Source organism: Gadus chalcogrammus, chromosome 23 (genome assembly GCF_026213295.1).
Source record: "Gadus chalcogrammus isolate NIFS_2021 chromosome 23, NIFS_Gcha_1.0, whole genome shotgun sequence".
NCBI classification, from domain to species: domain Eukaryota; kingdom Metazoa; phylum Chordata; class Actinopteri; order Gadiformes; family Gadidae; genus Gadus; species Gadus chalcogrammus.
Window position 1 is genome coordinate 15,135,685 of NC_079434.1, and position 25,919 is coordinate 15,161,603.

The 25,919-nt window shown below is 45.1% G+C and overlaps 1 protein-coding gene across 2 annotated transcripts; it reads left to right on the forward strand.

Annotated features, from left to right (window-relative positions):
• Window positions 1-917: 917 nt before the first annotated feature.
• pip4k2aa (phosphatidylinositol-5-phosphate 4-kinase, type II, alpha a) lies at window positions 918-25,666 on the forward strand. Of its 2 annotated transcripts, XM_056584011.1 has the most exons (11): window positions 918-1,978; window positions 11,961-12,058; window positions 12,314-12,410; window positions 14,582-14,734; window positions 15,299-15,445; window positions 15,977-16,015; window positions 19,120-19,236; window positions 23,793-23,906; window positions 24,362-24,599; window positions 25,052-25,155; window positions 25,552-25,666. In XM_056584011.1, the coding sequence occupies exons 1-11, from the start codon at window positions 1,838-1,840 to the stop codon at window positions 25,630-25,632; spliced, it is 1,329 nt and encodes a 442-aa protein (XP_056439986.1). In that variant the 5' UTR covers window positions 918-1,837; the 3' UTR covers window positions 25,633-25,666. The 2 variants fall into 2 exon arrangements, with proteins under 2 accessions (XP_056439986.1, XP_056439987.1); XM_056584012.1 differs by lacking the exon at window positions 19,120-19,236.
• Window positions 25,667-25,919: the final 253 nt, after the last annotated feature.

The following is a 25,919-nucleotide window of genomic DNA, read 5'->3' on the forward strand; positions in this document are numbered from 1 at the left end:
TATTTTTTTAAAAACATGTTCAAATGAGTGTGGCGTGGTTATCAGACCAAAGCAACGGCAGTGAATCACTGAATATACAACAGTACTGAATATAGTGAAGCTGCAAAGATTCTGGCGGATGGAAGGACATTACTCCATAGGACTATGAAAATAAGGTGGGACAAGCTGTTCTTGAAGACAAAATGAAAGAAATCAATGGGCTCAGAGATACCATGCTATTCTTAGCAGATCAAATCGATCAGTATGCTTTATCAGTTACATATCATATATTATTCAGCCTCGTATTGTATTATTTAAAAAAATACTCGGGCGGATAAGTGCTCTTCAAGATATGGACATGGATGTCGAAGTCTTTAATTGTTTGAGACTAATTGAGCACCGTTAGTTTGGAAGATGTCCAAGATATCCCCTAATTTGAATATGGGAACGTGGCTTTATGAAATAAGTGGGGCATTAAATAACAAAATTGGGCATTATGAAATAAAATAAAATGTGCCATAATGAAATAAATAAGTGTCCTGAAATAAGTAAAAAAATTCAAAATAAAAACGTATTTATGTATTTGCATCTCTTTATAGACTAATTTATATATTTCATAGCCTTTTATTTAATATTGACCCAAATGGAATCCGATACTGAAATTGTTGCGCTTTTTCAAATGACACTGAATGATATGCGCGCGCTGAAGTGTGTGCGTTCGTGCATGCGTGTGTGCGTGTGTACGTGTTCGTGTGTGCGTATGCATGTGTGTTCATGCATTATGTGTGTGCTCGTGTATGTGCGTGTGTGCGTGTGTGCGTGTGTGTGTGAGTGTGTTTTCGAAGAAGGGGAGAGAGGAGGGAGGAGGGAGGGGCGGGGGGTGGGCGTCAGCGAATCAGGGCGAGAGAAACAGCACGTCGGCTCTATGTGCACGAGGGAACGCAGGCTGTCACCTCCCCTCCGTCGAGCTGTCAGTTGACAGCCACACACACGTAAAGGGCTCGGGATTTAGCTGTTGCGGATAGAGCTGTTAGTACTAGATATGTCTCGTAACGTTTTAATAGCGACCGGGCGAAGCCAGATACCTTCAGCGCAATAGACAGTCAGTGAGCTCTGTGGACTGACCTCCAATACGCAACGTGACGAGCGCTTAAACGTTGGCTAGCTGTAGCGGCTAGTGGGTTAGCTTAGCTAGCTGATGAACGGAGCTTTTCCAGCTGCAAGGACTGCGCGGTGAAGTGCTCTCGGTTCCTCCGTAGCCGTCATTCATCTCACGGGCTAGCTTGCTTGCTATCGAAGGTCAGGGAACAGTGAGGATCGGATTGGAGCTACCGTAATGGTAGCAATCTCTATGGCGCTTTTAGACTGTAGTCTGAGCATAATTAGAGTACATGCATCAGTCTCTACGTTGTAATCGTTACCTCCATAGGGGGTTCTCGGTGTGATTTAAAAAAATCGGTAATATTTTGCATCCCGGTGATTAGCTGTGTGGCTATCTGCCTTGGCTAACGGCCACTCGGAGGGTGGCTCGCCTCGCTCGGCTGCTGAGAGCCCGGAGACAAGTCGAGGAAGGAAGCGGTGACTTGTGATGTGGGCTGGAATGAAGTGGCGAGCTGTTCAGCGAACGTAGAAAGGGCAGTATTAGCCGAAGTAGATTGGATTCTAGTTTGTCTAGATAGGGGCATAGCACCAGTGAGGAAAGGTCGGATTAAACACAAATCAGGACGCTTGTAATAGCTAGTTGGCTGAATGAATAGTGTCTCTATTCGTTGAGACGGGAGCTGGTGGTAGAAAGAGAAAAAGTAACGCAACGATATTCTATACGGGCTCATAAGCACACATTTTACTGCTCTGAAAGATGGCTTCGGCGAGTGCTATTGTCGCATCTATTGCGAGTAAAACGAAGACAAAGAAGAAACACTTCGTTGCCCAAAAAGTGAAGCTTTTTCGTGCCAGCGACCCTCTGCTCAGCGTGGTGATGTGGGGAGTCAACCATTCGGTAAGTCAATCCTTGTTCCAACATATTTTGCATGGCGGTGTTTTAGAGAGCCAAACATTAAGCCTATCCATACCCGCTAGTCGGCTTCTGTATACAGTGGTACAGCTGTTGACAGACCCATCTAACTTAACTGCTGCTGTCATAAGGCTGCACCGCTTTCAAATGCAAATACGACCGTGACCGTGTGATCGCAGCTTCTCACGGTCTATATTTGACTTGGTGATTTGTTAATTAAACGCGGGCCAGACTTGTATAAACTGTAATTCATTATGAATGATATCAACGTGTTCGTTAAAAGATGTGCGCATATTAGAGCTTCTTCTTTGGCTTCCTGTTGTGCATATGTAGGATAAGCTCCTCGGCCCAGACCCTGTCATTTTTCCATGCAAAAGAGCTTATCTCTACTCACTGTCTCTTCCTTGCTAAACACGGAACCACTCAGGCAGAATGGATCCAAATATGTATTTCAACCGCCAATGTCCCTTCCTCGTCGGAAGATTATCCAAATCGAAAATGTGCAAAAGACCACGGTTACCTTTTATTTATGGAAAACAGACAACCCGATCCTGTAAACATGGCTATAATGTATACACTATGGTATAGCCTTATCTTATTGTAATATCTTTAAATGTATAGTTTATGTTATTGCAGCATTGGTTCTTGCATGCAAAATTAAAAAAACACTGACAGCATCATTTGCAATTACTATGCCAGGATATTACAAAGGATTCGTAACAATCTAACACACTGACCTGCTCTTAGTTTAGATGCATTGAATATGTCTCTTATAGTTCATCTAAGTGCATTAGATGTAAAGACAATTTCTTGTTGATCGCTTTTGTAGATCCCTGGTTTTATTTACAGAAGTACACACTGCATGTTTGATTTAGGCCTCGTGACATTACAACACTGCCCTATGGATTTATTGGAGAACTGGGCATAATTTCAACACTTCTTGTTGTCAAGAATATTTCCCTACCGAAAGTTGTACGAAAAACAGAGGTTCCCCAAGCAGATAGATTAGGTCGGTTTTTAAATGGTGTTTGATCGGGATGTTTAATCACCATTTGGCACTTAAGTATTGCTTCATTGGCACATGTGGTGCAGACCAAAATGTTGTTTTGCTTGTAAGCATATATTGGCAATCAACTCCAGCTGCATGGCCCATAACACACCAGACTGTTGAGGAATACAATCCTTTGCAATTTTCAGCAGCGCAACATGTTCAAACTATTCTCTTTGATTGCATAACACAGACCAAGGAGTCCTCCAGCATATTCCCTCATGCCCCTCACTACCATGCCTGCTTCAGTTATGGTGATCGTTTGCTTGTAACGTAGTTCTGAAATAATTGTACTATCGACGCCAGCAGGCCACCAGCAACTGTAATACTTGTTCAGCGTGGGATTCTTTTTGGACCACAAACTACCGTTTGTGTTGGTTGAAGGTTTATTCTTTTTTTTGAATGGGGATATTAACCGTGTGACACTTGAGTGTAAGTAGCCCAGAAGTCATGGAACGCTTGTTAAAGCGAGGGCACAGACCTGTTGAAATACAGATGCGAGATCCGCCTTGACCTTTGCTACAACTGTCCCACCCTATCTCTGCTGTGGCTGGGGGACCAATGACGTATGGAACCGATCCATGGCATTGCATGGTGTTGCGGCTACATGATTGTTAACCGCTGACACGACGGGAGAGCTTAAACAGTCAGAAGTCAAAACAAGAGATTGTTTCAGGCATGTGCACAACCGTGTTTCATCACTGTTTTGGTATACTGCCAAATTTCAAAATTCCAACAATACTGCTATGTTTTGTGCTCATGGCCTTGCTTGTCGGAAGCTTTAAAATCAGAAGCTGCTTACTATTAAGACTTTAATGCCATAATGGAGCAGCTGACTAATTAACATTGCTTGACACTTTGCCATTAATACCATTAATACATACTTGTAGATGGCTGGCACTGTTCAACAGTCATGCGTAAATTATGTGGAAAAGAATAATGTTTTCAATAGCAATCCCGAGCTGTATACTCTTGAGGCCTAGGAGGTGAGCTTACATGGAATTGTGAAGAAACCACTGTATTTATTGGCTCACCAGCTCCTACTATGGAGAAAGACTAGGCTGTGAATTGACATACCTGTGCGTCATCCCTCAGCTACTCTGTCTCAATACAGTTTCCTTAATTTGGCCCCGAGCCATTCCTCTGCAGGTCATTGCCCTGCGTTTCTATAGTATGACACCTGGGGCAGTGACTCTAATGCCCCTTTAACCTGTGCATTGCCCAAATACCATTGTACTCTAGATATATTCGTTTTTTAAATATTTGTTATTTTTTGTAATAGATATTACTATTATTTGGCTATGTGAATCATTGACCTCCAGAGTAAGCTAAGGTTGAAGGCTGAGGATTTAAGTCTGCAGTACTGAAATAGATTCGGCAAACCAGTGCCATATGGGGATTCTTGTTATGTCGGCAGCCAGACACATAAACATTGCATTCTGTGAAATTGGATGACGATACAGTGATTATGAATTGGTCCCAGTCTTGTTGGAAAGCGACAGTAAACCCTCTGTTGCTATAAATACATTAATTAATGAATTAAATCATTGATCTCATGTTTTCTCTGCAGTGTGAAATGTGTGAACATGTATTCTTCCCTGTTATAATTTGAGTGTCATGTCGTATCGAACCTAATTTTATTTTTATTACAATGTTATACCACAAGCAAATGCAATTCTTCCTCTGCGCTATAAGGACCAAAAGAATACATACATTTGCCCTCTCCAATAACACAACAAATTTGTGATCAGTTGAAAGTGATTGTATTATGCAAACACCAGTTGATTTTGTGCCAACGCCAGAATGTCAACTAAACCAAACCAAAGTGGAAAATGGAACACAGTGCTGAGCTAAGCTTAAATGTGTCATAAAAAGCATATGACCCCTGCAAACATTCACTGTGAAAAATTAACCTGACGAGTAGAACAATTTCCGCTGTGTCTAGATGGACCCTCCAGCTGAAAGCGCTATATGTATTGCGGCGAGTGGCCTGCTACTGTGGAATGGCTTCCTACATACCATAGGAAACGGGGCACCTTTGTTGCAGAAATGGTTGCACAATGGTCAATTTATCACAATTAAGCCCAAATGTCTTGCCTCCAACACGGGTCACAAGTGTATGTGGGAATGGTCGGAATATTATTTTAGAGATTTGTCCGACTTCATCGGGAAATGGTTCCATGTTGTTGCACTGACTCAAAAAACTATGGGTCTCAGTGTGCTTTTTTTGAGTGCCGCACTGGGAGGAAATAATTTTTTCAGAATGGATGCCACTGTTGGGTCGGTTTTCTGTGTGGCACTGTCACTCATTGGTGGGCTTAAACACAGGCTTAGGGCATCTACCATATAATCCTAACAATCAGCTTGTTGGCTCCTGCGTTTGACCTGCTGTCAGGTTTCCCTCCTCTATCCCATCCAGTTGACCTGGTCATCAAAGACAGGTTCATTAGCAAGCACTGATCATTGTAGGTGTATGAGTAGTGGTGGGCTGTTAAACTAGCTCCGGGTCCACTGGACCCGAACACCCTGTGTGTAATATAAATGTTAAGGAGGGGTATACAGGGGGGGGGTCCTTGAAAATGTTTTCTGATTTATGTTCCTCACAGAAAATGAGCCAAAGCCAATGAATCTTAGTTCAAAAAAATAATTATTTGTATCACTTTTATTAAGCTAAAGAAAGAAAACGGGTCCCTTATAAGGGTTAAAGTAAGAATGTCGATCTTAGTTTTTAGTTTGAATTAAATGGCCCTTTTGTGTTGCACAGAGTGGCTAGGTCTTGTCATTCTATCTAGACGCTGTTTATCGACATTCATAACTCATCTAAACCGTCATCTGCCAGATTCTTTCATTATATCTGACAAGCTTTTGCTGAGTTTTCTCTCTCTCCCTCTCGCCCTCTCACCCTCTTTCCCTTTACCTCTTTCTCTGACTCACAGTAAGCTGTGACTATGTCTTTTTGATTGCATAATAGGGGATTCTATAAATATCCAGTGGATCAACCTAAAGCTAATATGGGATGAATATGGGTAAGAAGAACAGAAGACTGGCACGGGCTCAGCTCACGTAAGACCTACTTTCTCATCATGGCAGTCAGTCTGACTCAGAGTTCTACCCCATGCGTGGCTGTACATTAGCTGCAACGGTCTGCACCTTTTTAAACATGTTGCAATTGAATTGCAGGGTATTCCTCTCATAGTTTTGAGTTTCACTAATAGGCCACCACTGCATTTATTTCTGGTAGAAATGACTAGCCAAAACAGCTTGTAGATGGACCTGTTTACGATGTTACCATTGACAACAGAAAAAACATTAGTCCCTGATGAAAAAGGGAACCCCAAGAGAGTTAATGACGCACACACCAAAATTTGGTTACTGGCTACACACACAGGCGCGCATGTGCACGTTTAAACACATCTTAAGGCAAGGGTGCTTGTGGTATTTAGTATGCTGCATGCTAATGATTTCTGTTGCTGGAGGGCTATGTCTTCTGCTGGGGCCCCCTTTCTCTCTTGTCCTATTCAACACTGCTGTTGGAGGCTGAATGGGAGGCTAGTGTGTGTAGGAGGTGCTGACAATGACGTCCTCATTTTGCAGGCCTGACTTTATTTGTTCATAAATCCTAATCGGTTCATGCACATATGCAGGGGAAAATTGAATTGGCGGCTGCAGTTGTCTGCTAATGTTGGGTTTGACTGAATTCAGCCTCGCGCAGAAAGCGAACCGTCTCTGTACTGGAGCATCATAAGCAGTCAGTTGTCATTATGATTCAAGTGAATGTCACAAGCACATGGTTGCACAATATATATTTTGAATAATGAATATACATTAATAGTGATAGTGATACAATGATGTAAAACCTGTTCGCCCCATTATACAACAGAGGTTGACAGAAACGTATTTTTATGTGCAAGCAACCTCATTGCCCCACATCTTGAACTTCATCTCCTACTGAGGATCCACTATACAATGTGGTTTGTGCCTTGCTTGCGATCCTGCAGGTCTTTGCCATCCCAATAAAGACTGGATGCAGGGGGCAGCTGTGGACACACACACACACACACACACACACACACACACACACACACACACACACACACACACACACACACACACACACACACACACACACACACACACACACAGTAAGAATAACATTTGCGGGAGTATTACTGTAGCTAATGAGACCCTTTGTACATACTAGATTTGTATACTGAATTGAAATGACACTTCAATATGTAAACACTTAAGTGTTAATCTTAATTTGGAAAACATGGATATTTTTCCAACACTAATCTGAAGAGTGGCCTTTTACTCTTTAGAATATTTATTTTACCTTTCAGATGAGAAACCCCCTCTTCTGAGTGACTCTGTCCTGTGACTTTGTTCCTCATCGTAGCTGTGTTTGATGTCCACACCCACCTCCCCATTCTTCTGCTGTGTAGGCAGTAGAGGGTTTGATAAGAAGGGGCGACATTTCTCTTTTATGCAGGGTGTATCCACATTACAACCTGCATTGAATAGTCCAGGCACGACAACATAGAGGAATGATGTAATGGCATTGTCGGACAACACGAAGGTCAAGTCCCGGCTCGATAAACTCCACACAATTCAATTGCTGTCAGAATGTGTTCCTTAACATTTGATCATGTTGAGGTTGAGCCCAGCTTAAGGTGGCTTGGAATGGATAACGAATGGAGTCCAGCATTGTGCTGCAGCCCATGTTGCGTATTATTACGACTTCATGGTGAAGTCATATTGTGACTTATCCGGTAGGGGTTTTGTGCTAGAAACTGCAGATATAGGCAGCAAAACAGTTCTATTAACTTGCTTATTAGAACAGGAAATGAGAACTTTGTGAACATCCAAACCAGCAAGCTTTTTTCTGGTATTGCGTTTCTATGATTACCAGACTGTTCAATTAGCCTAAAAGGTTTTCAGGTTATCAGAACCACAGTAAACTCTGTTGCTGCAGAAAGCATGGGCAGAGTTGAATTAGGGCTAAGTTAGCCTATACTTCACCAGGATCGGTCAACAGATTGTGCCCGCAGCTTTGAATCAGCATTTCCTTTACAGTGGTGCGGCCGTTTGTCTATTATAATTATGGGTAGATGGACGGACACCGTCAACCGTCTCATCAAATCCAGTCTATGTCGTGCACAACTAGATTCCCCAATCCTCCTTCTGTTAATTCGGGGCATATGTCTCTCCTGTAAGATCCTACAAAGATTTAGTGGAATTAATACTTGGTTATGACTACTTCTAATGTTATCCTTAATTATTCACATTGATCATTTACTTTTTGGGTCGGTGACCTGGGTGCATTTTCACAACAAAGAGGACCTTAAAATAATTCTACCATGTACCTTTCTATCTACGGCCCTGTTGTTGCCTAACAGCCTATCAAGGTAGTGGCACACCGCAACTAGGTACGGGGCCAACCCAGTTCCCCTCGGAACTGAAAAGTAAAAGCTTGTTCGTTTAGCCTCCATATTACTGTGCTCTTATTTCAACACAATCGTATCAGCACGGCCCTATCGGGGAAACATCAATCCCTCAGCGTCGGGGGAGATAGTGCTCTTTCCACGCTGCTGACGGAGCATGCTTACTACACACACACTCTCACACACTCGCACACACCGCCTTCCTGTCCGACCAAGCCACCACTCGCGCTCGCTCAACTCTGAGGCCGGAAAACCTGTCTTAGTCACTATTGCGACAAACAGGACGTAGTGGTGTTAAACTTGGCTGGGTTGGGGAGGGGGGGGGGGGGGGCGCTGATAGCTGCAAGGGAGATTAGGGTTTATGTCGGCTAAAGACTAAAACACAACTCAAGAGGCGTACTTAAGAAGCCCTCAAGCAGGGAAGGATATCGGGATTGCCCCTTAGATAAGACAAATGGACGTGTGATTTGCAGAGTCTAACGGCTGTAGGAGTTTTAATTTACTTCAGAAAGGATCTTCAGAGAACGTTTTATTTTACTGTAGTCAACCATATTGTTATTATTTCCATAGCAGTTCTTGCTTATAAATTCCTATTGTGTGGTGGGCAGATAAAAGCTATTCAGTGGTTGGTTATGTACCCTCTTTTGAGTTGGAGATGGCTTTAGATCCATCTAGGAATGGCAGATGAAATGAAAATAGGGTTGTCTTTTGTTTGATGCTTACATCTGATCTATTATTAATAGACTAGGCTGTACGCTGCAGTCTGAGAACCAGTACTTTTTCATGTGACATCTAATTATTGTTATCAAGAGCAGTGTTCTGAGAAGTTCCTGACTTCTTTCTTTTGGACTAGTGGAGATCATTATACTGTGTTGCTCCACAACAATGTAATGGAACTCGTGTCTGGCACAATGCCATGGGATGTTGTGCTTTCTCACTTAATTTTGAAACCTGATGTGTCCTCGATCATATCCTTGTCTAACAAGAGGACATTTTGAGTATAATTGTGTAATTAATGTAACAATAATAATTAGGTTTATAAATAGTTAATATGTATCATTAATATTTGCATTAGCATGTAGATATAGGTAATATATTAATATTGTGTATGTACTATACGATGCAGCCTCTTTCTGTATGTGAGGCTGTTTGTAGATGGATGTGGTAACACCAGTCATTGTCTCTGCCTTTCGCTCTCTGTGAAACAAAGCGTTGTTGTTCAGGTGACATCTCCCTATGGAGCGCCTAGTACCCAGAATGCATTGCATCCACAGCTTGACTGTGACATTGACGCCTGTCACACCAGGTCACTATGATGAGATGCCTAGATATGACAAGCGGCCACTTGAATCGTCTTGTCACTCCCATTCTAGGGTTGTCCCTCGTCAGCATTGGTTAGTTTTCCCTTTCTCTTTCCATTTCATTCTGCACTTGTAATGTAGCCTAGGGGAACCAAAGACCTAGGGACTGCTCCCTTAAAATGATCCGCCTCTGAGGAGATTGCTTGATGTCGACTTCAGTGTAATTAATTATGCACAATTCTGGCTTTAGAAAATAATATTTCGAGCTGGACACCTTGAGACAATATTGTGAAGGAATCCTAGGAAAATTCCATCTAAATTTGCGAAAAGAGGGAATAATAATAGACTGCAAACACTCAATTAGGTAAAACCATAACATTGTTCACATCTAGCAACTACGTTTTATTATAAGACAGCTTGGTGGTCTTCCAAGGTCATCCAATCAGTTGGAGTTCCGGCAGCCATGCGGCTAGATATAAAGCAAACCTGATTCTCGAACGTAAAGTAAATACACTGCACGTGAAGCCGCTCGTCTTTATCGCACTCAAGATTACATACATACATGTTCTAACCCAACATTTACACTGCTTCTAAAGGACTAAACACAACCCCTCAAACGTGTACGACAGATGCTTTCATGATCAGTCAGTCAAATCAGTCGGTCAGGCAGTCGGTCGTGCTCATGCCCCTGTCCCACGCCATCTGCTGCGGAGCTCCTGCAGCATTACAAGCCCTCGGTGCATCCCAGACGGCCAAAGTATTGGCACCATCTTCTAAAGCAGCTGTTGCAACAGTGATGTGATAGCCCCACTTGTCCCACTGCAGAACCGAATTGGCTGTGAGGAATGCCAAGCTAAAAGCTCACTTGGCACTCGATTGCAAGTGCAGTTCACCAACTGCCTTTTTTTCCTTTTTAATTTAACCTGAAAGTGATGGAAGAGGTTCTGGAGGATATCGATTTATTTATTTAATCACCGGTGTATCTGCAACCCTCAAGCAATTAAAGTGGAACCATGCTAGTTTCTAGATTGCCAATGAACGGAACGGCTTTTCAATGCAGATGTTCGAATGCATTCAGTAAGGGGCACCTACTTAAAGAAAATGGCAAACAAAAGAGTATAGTTCTGCTGTATGTTTTCTTTTTCTTTTACTATGGTAGTTTCAGTTTCACTACTGCTCCCCCCCCTCTTCCTCCTCTATCATCCATCATTTGTAGAGCCTCTCTTGGGAACCTGTGAGAAGGTTACAAAGCAGAATGTGCAGGACTGCTCATGTCCAGAGACAGTTTTGAAAGTTTAGTTTTGAGCGTGAGTGCGTTAACAAAAATTACACTGACCTTGCTAACTTACCCCTAAGGTCTAGTCCCTAAGTTTGGGTTCCTATGTGTCCTGCTGTGATAGTAGTGATGAGTCGCTGTGGTAAAAAGTTGCAGAGCAAAGCGTTAATCGAAACCTCTGCGGTGTAATCTGCTCTGCAACCTAAGTGTTGGGAGCTATTAATGACCTATGAAAACCCCTAGGTTCGGCCTTGCCTTGTCCGGTTATGAGATTTTATTTTTATTTTCGGTTTCATTAGCACTACGGACAAAAATATTTTTGCATTAGAAAAAGCTAGATTTGAAATAATTTAAATGATCATGATTCTACTTGAATGTAGGCATGATTGTACATGCATCGTGTAATTTGGAAACAATTGGCAACATATTGTGAAACTGAATTGTCCAAGGTGAACCATTTGCCAAAGCAGAAGTAGTTTAATTTGTGGAAACATGAACTCTTGTCAGAGTGTAATGGTGCATATTACAAAAATGTTTTGTAAACACGGTACAAGATGTATTTCAGGATCTTCTATTATGTGCTGCAACAAAACATTTAAAACAATCATATCCTCAAGACTATAAATCAATTTATTCAACATCTGCCAGTATTCACTTCTGCGTGATAATAAAAGATAAATATTATGGCCAGAGATGCACATTATTATGAATTCATGAAAACAAATCATTGCAAATGTATGAAAAATAATTTAAAATGGATCTCCCAGTTAATACAGTCTGACACTGTGTGACTGACGGACTTCTAAAACATTTTCTACATTTTGGTTTTATCTTTTTGACATACTGTGTTCTTGATTGCATCTCTCATGCTCCCCTTCTCCATTTTTTTCTCCTTTTCCAGATAAACGAGCTAAGCCATGTCCAGATTCCTATCATGCTCATGCCAGATGACTTCAAGGCCTACTCCAAGATTAAAGTGGACAACCACCTCTTCAACAAGTAGGTTGCTGTGGTTTCTCCTGGATTGATATATTGGTTGTTATGAAATACACTTAAAGCAATATCCGTTATTAGCTGTTAAAGGACATATCGATTCTGCCGAGTGCATCTACCACAAATGTAAAAGAGTGTTGGAGATTTCCTAGTATAACCTACTTTCCCATGATGTGTTTCACGTTGATCGAAGGCTGGTGTCAGCCGAGAGGCTTTCTCAATTCATTTTTGTATTCAAGTCGAATATACATGTACTTCCAGGGAAAACATGCCAAGCCATTTTAAGTTCAAGGAGTACTGCCCTCTGGTGTTCCGCAATCTGCGCGAAAGGTTTGGCATCGACGATCAGGACTTTCAGGTGAGGACGAGCACAGACGCATGAACTCGGATACACACACGCACACACATGTAAAGATTGTCCGTGCGCGTCATGCTTTTGCCCTTTACTGCTGGACCTTGGCAAATCGTTGTCTAGTTGCTCCACAGTCTCTGCTCTATCTCTCTCTCTCTCTCTCTCTCTCTGCTTCTTTCTCTGTCCCCTTTTTTGCTCTGGTCGATTTCTTCCTTGATACTCCCGCACAAGCTCTCTTCCTTGGTAAATCCCTATTCCCAGGACAGGCCGTGAGTTGGCAGCCCACGGAGGTCAGTGTGTCCCAGTTCAGCGCAGCTGTCCCACTCCCCTGTTTACATTGGGCTTCGGCTGGCTGTGGTCAGTGGGCGTTTGGCGGTTTGGGGGGGTGGGGAGTTTGCATCAAAGAGAGACTTTGACAATGTCAAGGTGGAAGCCACGATTTGTTGGTTTCTGGTCAGGTCAGATGTGGAGATCAGAGGGTCGCTCCCCCTGCTCGAGGGACGGGACTAATCGGCCGTGAATCACGATGAGTTCATGGGCTCGGCTGTCCACCTCCACCACTACTTTCACTGCTCCCCTCCCCTACTCAAAATAAGTTGAACCGAAACACATCCACGCAAGCCTCTGATGCAGTGGTGAGCGAGCCTCTCAGCGGTTTTGAAGAACCTGCGTCCTTCCTCACGTGTTGCTCCTCGGCTCAAACGGAAGACAACGCGGGCTTTGTCGTTTGGTGCTTTTGAAAAAAAAACAAGATGTCCTGTCCTGGCGTGGAGAAGACGCGTGGGAGGGTGGGCGGTGTTGAACCGAAAGCAGCATAGCGTGAAAGTGGGGGATAGGGACTACACATGTTGGATCATGTTGCGTTGTTGCTCAGACCCGTGTGCAGCATGTGTGCGTTTGAGGGATGTGTCTGTCTGGAGGTTCAGCTGTGCTGCAGGCCTGAGGTCAGATCCCATCTGGTGGGCCAAACATAGGACCATCGCTGGTGAGAGGACAAGCGAGACCAGACCCAACGTTTGAGCTGTTGCCTGGAAGTCCATGGAGATGTTTACTTGCTCTTTCATGTCGCAGAGCCTCTACTGAATATGATCTGCCGTATATTTGAAAGGAATGGTGTTTCTGAGATCTGGCTCAAAGGGGTGATGCATAGTGAGATCTTGTGGAACTCGTATGAACATGGAAACGTATGCGTATGCACCCCGCATGCATAAATGTTTGGTGACGATACTATTATGTTGACAGCAAAATGATAATAGTTGCAATAACTGTGCACTTTATCAGGAGGGTAATTAATGCCTCCTCTAGCCAATCTTATTGCCATGAATAAAAGTTCACTCCACGTGAGGAGAGACTGCAGTAATTGCTATTTCAATTCCTCTCTGGATTGACTGTAATAACTTGCACCTTATGAACCACTGTGTTCTTCATAGCCCATTTTACTCCTTTGTGTTCAACTAACCTCCGTTCTCCGTGTATACTGGAGGAAGAGTTGGAACAAAGTGTGAAGCACCTTGTGTGCTAATGGAGGAGATGGAAAATATGAATAGCCCCCACTTTTTTTCTGAGGATTGTTAGTTTTACCTCATCATGTGACAGCCGCACGGCTCGGGTCTTAACAGGAAAGTGGAACTGGGCTTTCCTGTGAGTAAGGTCCTCCGCTGCACTTGTAGTAAACACCTTGTAGTGCACTGGTTACCTGCGAGTGTCCATCTGCTTGTTGTCGTTTGAGGCGCTTACGTATTTTGTTGCCCTCACCATGCAAAGTAAAACTGAGGGCTGGGTATTCTATTTCATTTGGAGGGATTCTGGACACTGGCTCTGCCAGATCTACCAAAAAGGAATGGAACGGTTGAAAGAAGATATAAACAAGGTTTATAAACTTCCAATAATGACAATGTTGCGTATAATATATAAGGAGATGTTTTATTGTCTTGTGTGACATTGTTGCATAAAATATAGACATTAATATAGAATTGTGAGCTCTATTAACAATGGAGCCAGCATTCAGCCTGTCTTAACTCATGCGTCTATATATTGTATATAGGGGAATGCAAACCCACAGTATATTAAAAAAATAATGTTAACATCAGGATCTCATAAGGACGCAGCAGCGCGATGCTTGCCCCCCTGTGGACCCTCACGCTCCTGGTGTTTTCTCTCTTCTGATTGGCTGGCAGAACTCTCTGACGCGGAGCGCGCCACTGAACAGCGAGTCCCAAGGGCGGAGCGGCGCCCGCTTCCACACCTCCTACGACAAGCGCTACGTCATCAAGACCATCACCGGCGAGGACGTGGCCGAGATGCACAACATCCTCAAGAAGTACCACCAGGTGGGTTCGCATCGTCTGTTACCCCAGCGACCAATGGTCGCTTCACATTTACTTCCGTTACTATTACTTCCCCTACTCTCCCCTATGCTGTCGTACAAATTATAATTATTAACCTTACTGTACACAAAATGCATGGGGAAGGATTACCTTTTATGTGTTTTAACTGTCACCCGGAAAGGTAGTGGGTTCGATCCCCGATGTCTGCAGCCTGCCAGACGGCAGATAGGGGATCTGCTCTCAAATGACATTTATCTGAATTCACTAATTCGCTTAGGATGAAGGTGTGTGATACAGTCACTAAATAGTACTGCTTTGACTACTTATGTGTGACCTTGGAGTGGACAAACTGCAAACATTGCAGGGATGTCAATGGACACACATACTCTCAATCCCCCTGTAGTGTGACAACATAATCACCTGCAGGAAATCAATCGCTTTCCCCCCCCCAACCATCTCTGTACAACGTGCACTGAAAACTGAAAACAAGGGGGAAAATGCCAGCCGGGTTGATTAATAACCAGGGGTCATTATATTGACGACCGCTTCTCGTGTCCGTCGCCGTAGTTCATCGTGGAGTGTCATGGCAACACGCTGCTGCCTCAGTTCCTGGGGATGTACCGGCTGACGGTGGACGGCGACGAGACGTACATGATCGTCACGCGCAACGTCTTCTCGCACCGCCTCTCCGTCTACAAGAAGTACGACCTGAAGGTAAAGGAGGATGATGGTAGCGCTAACGACGTGCTAACAGTGCTAACGCAGTGTGTCTTGAAGGGAAGGGGTGGAATTAAGGCTGGGCGATTTTATTGGAGACATTTTTTTTGTCTAGATGATTATGGGGAGGTTAATTTAACATTAATGACTGTGACAGAGACATGCTTATGAAATCAGAAAACCATCCTTAACAGTCAAACTGCACTCAGTTGTTAGACTTAAGAATGGGGATTACGTTGAGCTATATGGACATTTTAAGTATGGTATCGGACCTAAACTAGTTTGCCCATCTCTCTGATTCTTCAAACCTTATCGTTGATTATTTTAAGGGCACATCTTCTCATCGTTATTCATTTAGTTTTTAAACCTGGTATCACCATAAGTCAAAGTCTATACCATTAATAGACTTTCATCTTGAAGGATTGCCCAGCCCTTGGCAGAATCTCTAGATGCTCACAGAAGCTCTCATCGTTTTGATATAACGAATGCTAAGACGGCTAATCTGTGTGCTTGTCTTTCCTTTTCAAGGGTTCTACTGTTGCAAGAGAAGCCAGCGATAAGGAGAAGGTATAGTCACATGTCTGGGACGGGTTCATACACGCAGGCACGCACGCACACGCACTTAGACGGCTTAGAGGTGAACCCGTCACTGATGATCCATTGACGATGGATGATTGATTTCACATCTCAATCGGCAGGAACCGTTTCCAACAAACGTTCAAGGTTCTGACCCCGCCATGTGTGTCTCCTCGGCGGCCGACAATAACACATTGTCGTTTGCTTGATTTTTATGTTCTACGGTTTAAAGGTTGTGTGCCTTTTTTGGGGGGTGACCACAATTGCAGAAATCTCCATTTTCTTTTCATTTGGAACCCAACTCATCACATATCCCCCCCCCCCCCACAAACACACACCCCTGCGCACCCACCGCATGTGATTTATGTGTGTTTGTGTTTTTTTTAGTTTGCTTGCCTCCTTCTCAGTCTCCCACAGCTGCTGCAGTGTCCCCACGCCCCCCCCCCCCATGCCCCCGTAAGGCTCCCTGCTCGCTGCCAGTGTGTGTGTGTGTGTGAGAGGCTGAGGCTTCATGATGTGTCTGTGTCTGGATTATGTGTCTATGACTTTTCTTATTCAACCACGACTAAGCCTCTGTACTCCAGAGGGGGTTTTGTGTGTGTGTGTGTGTGTGTGTGTGTGTGTGTGTGTGTGTGTGTGTGCGTGTGCGTGTGCGTGTGCGTGTGCGTGTGCGTGTGCGTGTGCGTGCGTGCGTGCGTGCGTGCGTGCGTGCGTGCGCGCGCTATGTCGCGTGTGTGCTATGTCGTGTGTATCTGTCGAACGTTTGCATTCGGATTGGGCGTGCTCGTCCTGGCAGCTGAGGGAGCTTTTCTTGTGCCCTCTGTCTGGCGAAAGATCTGTGTCTATCAAAAGGACCAATTCTATTTATATTCTGATTGTTTCTATTATATTTCATCGCTCTCCTTAAGTAGAGGATCGGTGGGTTTCTTACTCGAGTGTTTCAAACGGCCTGTGGCTCTTTCAGTCTTTAGAGCGCTTTGGTCGCAGCGAGGGTTGGAAACAACGAGACATAGCCCTAAATTATCAGATGTTGGAACACCAGCGTTGGGGCTGACGGCACTGAAAAATAGCTGAGTCACTTGTCCTGCGCGTGAGTGAGTGAGTGCGTCGCGGAGTGTGTGCGTGAGTGAGTGTGCGCATGCACGTCTAGCGGTCTTAAGTGTGAAACTTGGCTGAACCTCAGAGAACAGTAGGCCTAAATTAGCCGTCCTATAATTTGAGCCGGCGGGGCCCAGTCTTTCCACCAGGACCTGATCTGGGATGCTTCGTCTGGGGGGGCACCAAGCTGGTGGCCGTGACGGGCAAACCCTCTCCCACATCTAAATATAGTAGAGCGTGGAGGAGGGTCACAGTGCACGGGCTACAAGAGGATTAAGCACAAGTGTGACTGAGGTGTAACCTCTTTCAAGTGTGGGTGTGGTTGTGTGTGAAGCACTGTTTACTGACAAACAGAGACTTAAGACAAATATACATTGGGCTTCACTACGGCCAACTACCGATGCTTATGCCTACAGTGGTTCTTGATCTACATAGAGGTGTATAGCTATTTAAGAACACTGTACGTGTGCATATAAACGAGAATCACAAATACAGTTAGAAAGGGAGAAAGTCTTTGTATGCTTAAAGGGAATGAGGTCTATTAACCATTGTTCGTGTATTGGGTGTATATGAATATTACGTTGACTGTGTGTCACGAATTGCTCGGTACATGCGAGCACAGCAGTGTTTTCTTCCTTGTTCTGCATGAGCCACCCCTCTGATGCATGCGTCTGCATGGTACACGTAGTGTTGTTTTACATCTTACTCCACCGCCAGGCCCATCACTTCTAACACACACTGCGGTGTGGATCGACACAAACATCAGTGTACTGCACGTCTCTGGTCCTGTCCTTCTCTCATAAGACATGTCTTCTTTCTTTTCCACTTTTCACATGAATCATAGTCCTTGGTTTCTGTTGTTGGTCTTTTTAAGATAACTGCTGAACCCGTGCAAAAATGTAGAGGGGGTTCTCTCAAAAAACAATGTCGGATTACTGGCTTAACATCTTGATATTGAAATAGATATTGATAGTTTCTGCCTGTTTTTAATTAATTTGTGCCATGCTCTATTCACATAAGTGGTTTGATAACTGAACCATATATTTAGCCTAAGCTTGGGCCTTGAACCACAGCTAGCTTTAACGGCTAGTCTCTTGTGGTTTGTGTCTTTGCAGTGCCATCCGCAGGGCCGGTGACCTTTCCCACATTTGCATGTTCCTAATTAGCTAACGCCCGCCCCTGGCCTTGTGACGTAGCACCTGCGTCTTCGCCAGGTTTCCGGCTCGGTGGCCTTATGTTACCCCCCCCATCCCCCCACCTTGTTTATCTGCTCTTGTTTACTCTCCGTGGGCCCGTCACACCAACACCGGCTGGTCTCTCTGGTGGGAGGGCGCTTGGCTTCCCACTCAGGTGGTGTGAGATCTGCTTCACGCCGCCCTTTAGTTCCTCAGGACAACCTGCTTTATGTTCCAGGCGCTGGGGCGCGTGTCTTTATTTTTCCTTGCTTTGGGTCCTCGATGAGCAGGTTCATAGAATGCTAATTAGAGTAGCATAGCGTTGGACTCTCTATCTAGCTTCTATTCAACCACTCCCCCCCCCCCCCTTGCTTAGCCCTGTTGGGAGCCCTACACGATGGCTAGGTGCCTTCCTGAAACGGGTGTAGATGTTTCTGCTATTCAACGATGCTGCATACAAGATATAGTCATCCTATATAAAAAAAAAAAAAGAATCTTAGCATCGTCTGTCATTGAATGGACAGCTCTCTGCCCACTTTAGCCGTAGCATCCAGCGGCCATCCGACCGATCCTTCAGCAGTGAGGTTTCCGAGAATCAGAGAAAGTGTCACTGGGCCAAGGACCCGATATTTCTTCAAAAAGTAAAACTATGCACTGTAATATCTAAATATATATAGACGTATATATTTATTTATTTCCTAAAACACTTTGCTGTTACTTCCAACTTCCTTCCTCCCTCCTTCTCTTCCTTCTTCTCTCCTTTCCGCACCCAACCCCAACTCCCTCCCCCCCCCCCCCCCCCCCCTCCTCCTCCTTCTCTAGCAGCCGCGCCCCCCAGAGGACGTGCCCCCGCGGCCCAAATCTGGCAACGTTCAGCAAAGGCTGCAAACACTGCGGATTGCCACGCGCTTTTACTGCGCAATGAAACACGTAAGAGATGTAAGCGAACCAGGGCTCATATTATACCAGGCATGATCTACAAAAAAGAAAGCACTTCTTTTATTTTTTTATTTAATGTTCATCTTCTTTTCGTTGCGTTTTTGTTACCTGTTGCAACGAATGGATCTTATTCCGTCCGCCACATGCCATGAATGACTCCGCCCACACCCTCCATCCCATTCACACGCACTCTTTGCGCTTTTCGCAAGGTTTTACCGATTGCATCGTCCTTTTTTTTGGGGTCATTTCGGTACATGGTGCTATTGTTATTCTTTGTGGAACCTGTCGCTCAACAGCAATCTTTAAGAGACAGCGTTGCAGGGGAGGAGGTGGCGAGGGTTTCAAGCGAGGTGAGAAGTTGCAATGGGCGAGAACTTGGGGTTGGTGTGTGTGAACCCTGTGAGAAACTAGCGCACTTGATTCACAGCCCACCCTCCGTGGTCCAAAGACCCACTGTGCCACTGTGATTGGCTCAGTGTATTCTGTTGCCAAGGGGTTGTTGTGTGAGTCAGCTTTGTCTGCGATTGTGTTTGAAGTGTGGATCTTGCCGGAGGGCATCACACTCTGATGTAACACAATTCCTTGATGGCGGTTGCTGCAGAACTTTAAAATGCAGTCTGTCAGGACTTAAAAGAATTTTCATGACATCGTCAAAGTAGAATTTACAAGATTAAACAACTTATGGCAATACAAACTAAGCATCCAATCAGTTAAAAAAACACGCCACCTACACTTGCCCTAGCCACTCAATAAAATGTTGCTCTGCACTCAGAATGCAGAACTATTGGACTGCCTAAAGGCTGCCACTATCTCTGCCACTATGGGCAGTCTGTGAGCATGTGCAGTGGTGTGTAAAAACAGACAGGATACAGCTATGGAGTCTGATAAACACTAATTTGGGATAGAGTGCATGTCCATTGACTTCCCAATTTTAGAACGCATCTACACCTGGAGAAAAACAAAAATCCTTGCAGATTGACTTCTGGAGATAGATGACAATTAACCTGGGGTCTGTGCAAACCTGCCAAATCCCTTTAAAATAAATACGAACTTTGTACAAATGCTGTACACTATTGTGTGCCATTATACATGAGGATATGAAACCTATACGGTAACTCTCCTTATAGCATTGGTGTTAAAATATCACATTCACATTCACAGCAGTAGCTTATAGACGACACGCACACACATGTGTTTCAACCCTTAGAACACAAAGAGACCTCCAGCACGGTCCGTCGTATGCTTGGATCTCACGCACCCGACGGCATTCATTATGTACACTCCTCCATCACAGAGCCCTGCGTTGGCGTGGTCCCATAAAGCAAGAAGCTGTGCTGGCGGCTGACCCAGATTCTTACCATTGACTCGATGAAAGGAAGCTCCTCCGCCCCTGGGAGGGCGAAGGGCCCCCCCCGTGTGAACTAGTAGGCAAACGCTAGCCCTCCGAAAAGAGGAAGAGTGTGCGGTGTGAATATCTTAAATAGGTGCTCACACGGCGGCTCTCTGCCGGCTGGTTAACGGGAGTTGTGGATATATATGGATGTATAATTGTTGTGTTATTATCTTGGTCTAGCTGGTTGGGGTTCGAACCCGGAATCTTTAGTTGTTAGTTGTTAGCCAGTAGTTGTTGAACACCGGCCCAACTCTGAGCCTCCTTGAGCATCAAGCACAGAGAAATCTCCTAATCTGATTTCATTTCAATGTTTGATTTTACAACAGAATGAACCTGTTCTGTATGAACACGTTCTGTATGAATACTTGGAATTCTGCGTATTGCATTCCGGATACATTGTGTGACAGTGCAGTTCCTTGGGAAACTCCGGTCTTAGTGAATCACCGTAAGGCAGAGGGCTTAAGGGACAGCAAAGTGATGAGAAAGTATGTTCTCCGTGTTTCTGTCACACTACATCTCGACCGGAGCCATCACCACTCTGTCCTTCCTTCCTACTTTTGTCTTTTTCTGTCTTTTTCGTTATCTTTCTTGCCATTGCCACGCAAAGCACCAACACTCAGTTGTCACATTTAGATGATGCAGCCAAATCTGTTGCAGGAAGTCGGTGATGTGCGCACAGGAAGTCACTGACATGCCAGGCGATATGGAATGGACTACCTAGCAGGCGGTTAGAAAAAAGATTCAATGTAGCTTGAACAGTACTTGACTTCATGTTTATTCAAATAAAATGTGTGTTTTGTTCTGATCAAATGTTAAGCAGGAAATGTTCTTATCTTAATTTTTTAAATACATAAGTTATGTATACATTTCCCAGGGAGGAAACCTTAATTTTGTTGAAACGACAAATGGATTAAATTGAACATTGGTCAGATGTGTAAGAAGCTTAGGTAAAGTTCTAGGAATTGTATTGTGGATTTGGGCCACAGATGGACATTTACTTCAGAAAGGGTAATGCTGCATTTCTATTCACATGTATTGCACATCATCCCCTTTGTCCGTTCTTTACACTGCATTATACAAGAGAAATCAGAGTTTCATCACTGATGAATGATCGTCTGATATTTACTTCCCAAATTGGAACTATTTTAATTTCCTAGGCCTAGATTGTTAACATCGGGCATATCAGACCTATCAATCTAATAAATAATACTCATACATGACTCTAAAAATGTGATCTTATTTTTGATACACATTATGCATTATGTAGATAAAAATAAAAAAAAGATAGAAAAAAGATGGAAAATATGTAAAGCGTACGACCATGTCGTTTTAGATTATGGAGGCAGGGGTGGGGGAACCATCTTATTCACAGTAGGAAATGTGAAAGCATTATGTTTGCCCTTCAGTTGCATCCCAATTTCATTTAACGTCTCATATGCATTTCATCTGAGTTGTCATCACATATTTTTAAGCAGATTAAAGGTCCATGTCTGTTAATATATATATGTGCTCGGGGACCGGTGTGTTTTCGTTCTCTGTCTCTGAGAAAGTGTGCGTTAAGTTTCTGTACGCGTTTGCGTCTGTGTATGTATGTGTCGTATCGGCTCATCCTGTTGCAGAGTGCTATTTTGTGTGTTGCTGCTTTCGCTGCCATAGAAACACTTTGGTAGCCAAACTGCTGCTGCTGCTGCTGTTGCTGCTGCTGCTGCTGCTGTTGCTGCTGCTGCTGCTGCTGTTGCTGCTGTCCCGTTACATCATTTCCTCTCCAATACTTGCTCAGTACCTCAGGAGTTATGTCCCCTCTCCTTCCTCCCACATCTGCCACCTCTAGGCCGTTGCTGGTATGGCAGCATTCAATGAATAACTTTAGAAGTAGAATGAAACCTAAGGGGATTATAGGGGCCGGGCAGTGCTACTCTAAAACTCCTCTAAATACTGCACCTGTACCACTTTCCACTGCACTGTTAGAACATTTCCAAAGGCGTGGAAAACACATTTGTTTATGCAAATAACCAGAGCCTGGTTTGGTTTCCCCACAGCATTTTAATGTGTCAGTGGGATGAATTACTCCAAGCAAAGTACCTCATAGAAAACAGGGATGGTGGTTGGACTTGTTTATGCTATTACTAGAGAGGATCTGGCCATGAGGTTTAAATTGTCTTTTAAAATGGTACTTTCCCACTGTGAAAACACATCCATATCTACAAACCATGGCCATGACTACAAACCGTTCTTACTCCTGTATGTTCAATGTTGAAGTCTTTGCGCAGCATGTCGTGCAACAGAGTGTGTTTTATTTGGGTGTGTTTTTAAAATCAATCCTTAGGCATTTGCTGCCTAAGGATTGCATGCGGCCTGCTTTTCTACGGTGAATATACTGCTTTGGGGTCAGGGCAGCCTGGCCTGTCCTGACCTCCTCCTAGTAAGCACATGTCTGATGTTTATTCTGAAGCGGGGGGGGCAGGCGTGTCTAACCAACCACAGGCCCAGACCTCTCTCATGTCCCACGGGGTTGTCTCAACATGCAGGATCGACCACTCATCCGCAAAACTATGGACGGAAATATTTCCGGTTTGCAATTGGAATGGTCATGGTAAACGTCGCCCCTGGGTTAGAAGCCCCGCACCGCAACTGCCCTCGGTCACATTCCAGCGGGGCTATTCTTCTTATGGTGTTGAGCGGCTGAGACTTTGTTTCTGTCTCATTGATTGGTCACAGCTTGTTTACAAACCCGTTCCAAATTTGCCACCAAATCCCTTCAGATGTGTCAAAATGTAGAATGCTATTTAACTATTATATATTATATATTTTAGTCTGAACATATAATCACTATTTGAACTGATAGTTTCTCAGAGGTCTTGGAAGGGCTTCAACCACAACAAAAGCCCCTTTAATATAATTTGACCATTCTCAAATGATATTATATTATATTAAAGGTGAGTCGTTCGACTTGGTGGAACGACTCACCTTTACAATCCAGAAAAGCCGAATCCCGGTATTCTGTGGGAAACCTCATCAGTAACAATGATGACGATCCCCCCCCCCCCCCCACTGCCCGGTTCTGCTGCTGCTCGCCGGCTCAGCTGCCCTGGGTTCTCGGGTCTGTGGTGTGCTGGTTGTTTATCTGGTTGTGCTGCTCTCTACGCCTCACCCCAATGCTCAGGCCAAGGAGCTGCCCACCTACAAGGACAACGACTTCATCAACGACGGGCAGAAGATCCACATCGACGACGAGAACAAGAAGATGTTCATGGAGAAGCTGAGGAAAGACGTGGAGGTGGGTGCACCACGTGGCATGTGCTGGGCTTGAGGATGGCCGGAACTATCTGAGTTTCCTACTGCTAGCCCAAAGGAAGAGGAAGTCACGTTGTGTTAGGTTTGACCTTTAGTTTGGGGTAATTCCGTCCAACTGTAATGATGCTAAACCTTGGACTACTTCTAGAATTGTAACCATCATAGAAACAAAGCTTCCCCTAGGCCAACCCGTAGAAGCTAGGAGTCCTATCACAGCTGTCTTTGTACATTTTCAAGCGGTTGGTACAAGAGTTGTAGGTTTTTATACTATATACTATACGAGGCCTCGAAAAACCAATCTTTCATTCACTGCGCCTGCTATTCCCTATGATCCATTCGTCCTCTCTTCACACTACACCCTCCTACTTGCTCTGTCCTTCAACCCACGATCACACCACCACCACCACCACCACCTCCACCTCTCTCCCCCCCCTGCAGTTCCTGGCCCTGCTCAAGCTGATGGACTACAGCCTGCTGGTGGGAATCCACGACGTGGAGCGGGCCGAGCAGGAGGAGGTGGAGAGTGAGGACAACGAGGGCGAGGACGACGGCGAGAGCGACGGCGGGGTGGGCACGCCGCCCGACAGCCCCAGCAACACGCTGGACAGCGCCAAGCCGCTGTCGCCCGGCGAGTTCGACCCCACCATCGACGTCTACGCAATCAAGAGCAACGACGGTGAGTCGCGGCCGCCGCGGTTAGGATTGCGACGGTTCAACCCTTCAAGCATCGGATCCCTCGCTCGGCCTTTATCAGGCAATAATCCTCTCTGCGTGTGGTTGGTTATGCAAAACCGGGAGAAGCAGAACTGCGTCAGGGTTTTTCTTGCACTTCTGCTTTGGCGGAGTCACAATTTTTAAAGCTGATGTTCATGTCATTTCACTTCCACTATGAAAGAGAAAGGGAAAAAAAAAAAGTTTATCATTCCGGAAGCTCCCTATGAAAGGCTCGACAGTTTCGCCGGCGTTGCTTGCGAGTTCAAACGACTGGTGCTTCTGTCACGGTCGGCACCGCGTCACTTCCTAGGGTGGACGGGCGGCCACGTCATCATTGTCGGCGTCAGCCCGAGGGGGGTTTGTCATGTCGTGTGGTTTGTCACGTCGTGTGTGTGCTCTGGTTGTGCTTCACAGGCGCCCCCCGGAAGGAGGTGTACTTCATGGCCGTCATAGACATCTTGCAGCACTACGACGCCAAGAAGAAGGCTGCGCACGCCGCCAAGACCGTCAAACACGGGGTGCGTGACTTATGTGGCTTCCCTCGCCGGCTCTGCTCCGGCTCTGGTTTGTTTGTCGTTGTGTGAACGTGGACGTTGACCTAGTTCTGTCTGCACTCCAGTCTCCTTTGGACAAAAAGGGTCGTCTGAGTGTAAAGATGAAGAATGGATTTGTTGCTTTCCTCATTTTTTTGTTTCAGCCAGGATTAGTCAAGTTACTCTGTATTTTATACTGTTGCTGTTTAGATAGTTAAACGACGTGTGTGTGTGTGTGTGTGTGTGTGTGTGTGTGTGTGTGTGTGTGTGTGTGTGTGTGTGTGTGTGTGTGTGTGTGTGTGTGTGTGTGTGTGTGTGTGTGTGTGTGTGTGTGTGTGTGTGTGTGTGTGTGTGTGTGTGGCTCCCTTGCACCCCCTGCAGGCCGGAGCGGAGATCTCCACGGTGAACCCGGAGCAGTACTCCAAGAGGTTCCACGACTTCATCACCACCATCCTGTCGTAGCCCCCAGGAGTCACGCTGGAGGAAAGGGGGACGGGAGGGCGGGGGGGGACGGGGGCGTCCAAGGTGGGGGGAGAGAAAAGAGGCCAGTGGAGTTTGAGAAGGGGGGTGGGGGGTGGATATGGGGGTGGGCGTGGCCCAACCAAGAGTCTGCGGAGATATGCAAGTGTTGCGATGGCCTGGTGTTGTCTCTCTCTCTGCCTCAGGCCTCCCCCTCGTCCGTCCCCCCCCCCCCCCCCCCCTACTTGAAGCGGGGCGCGGTGTTGCTCTGCAGCTAAGAACCATCATTC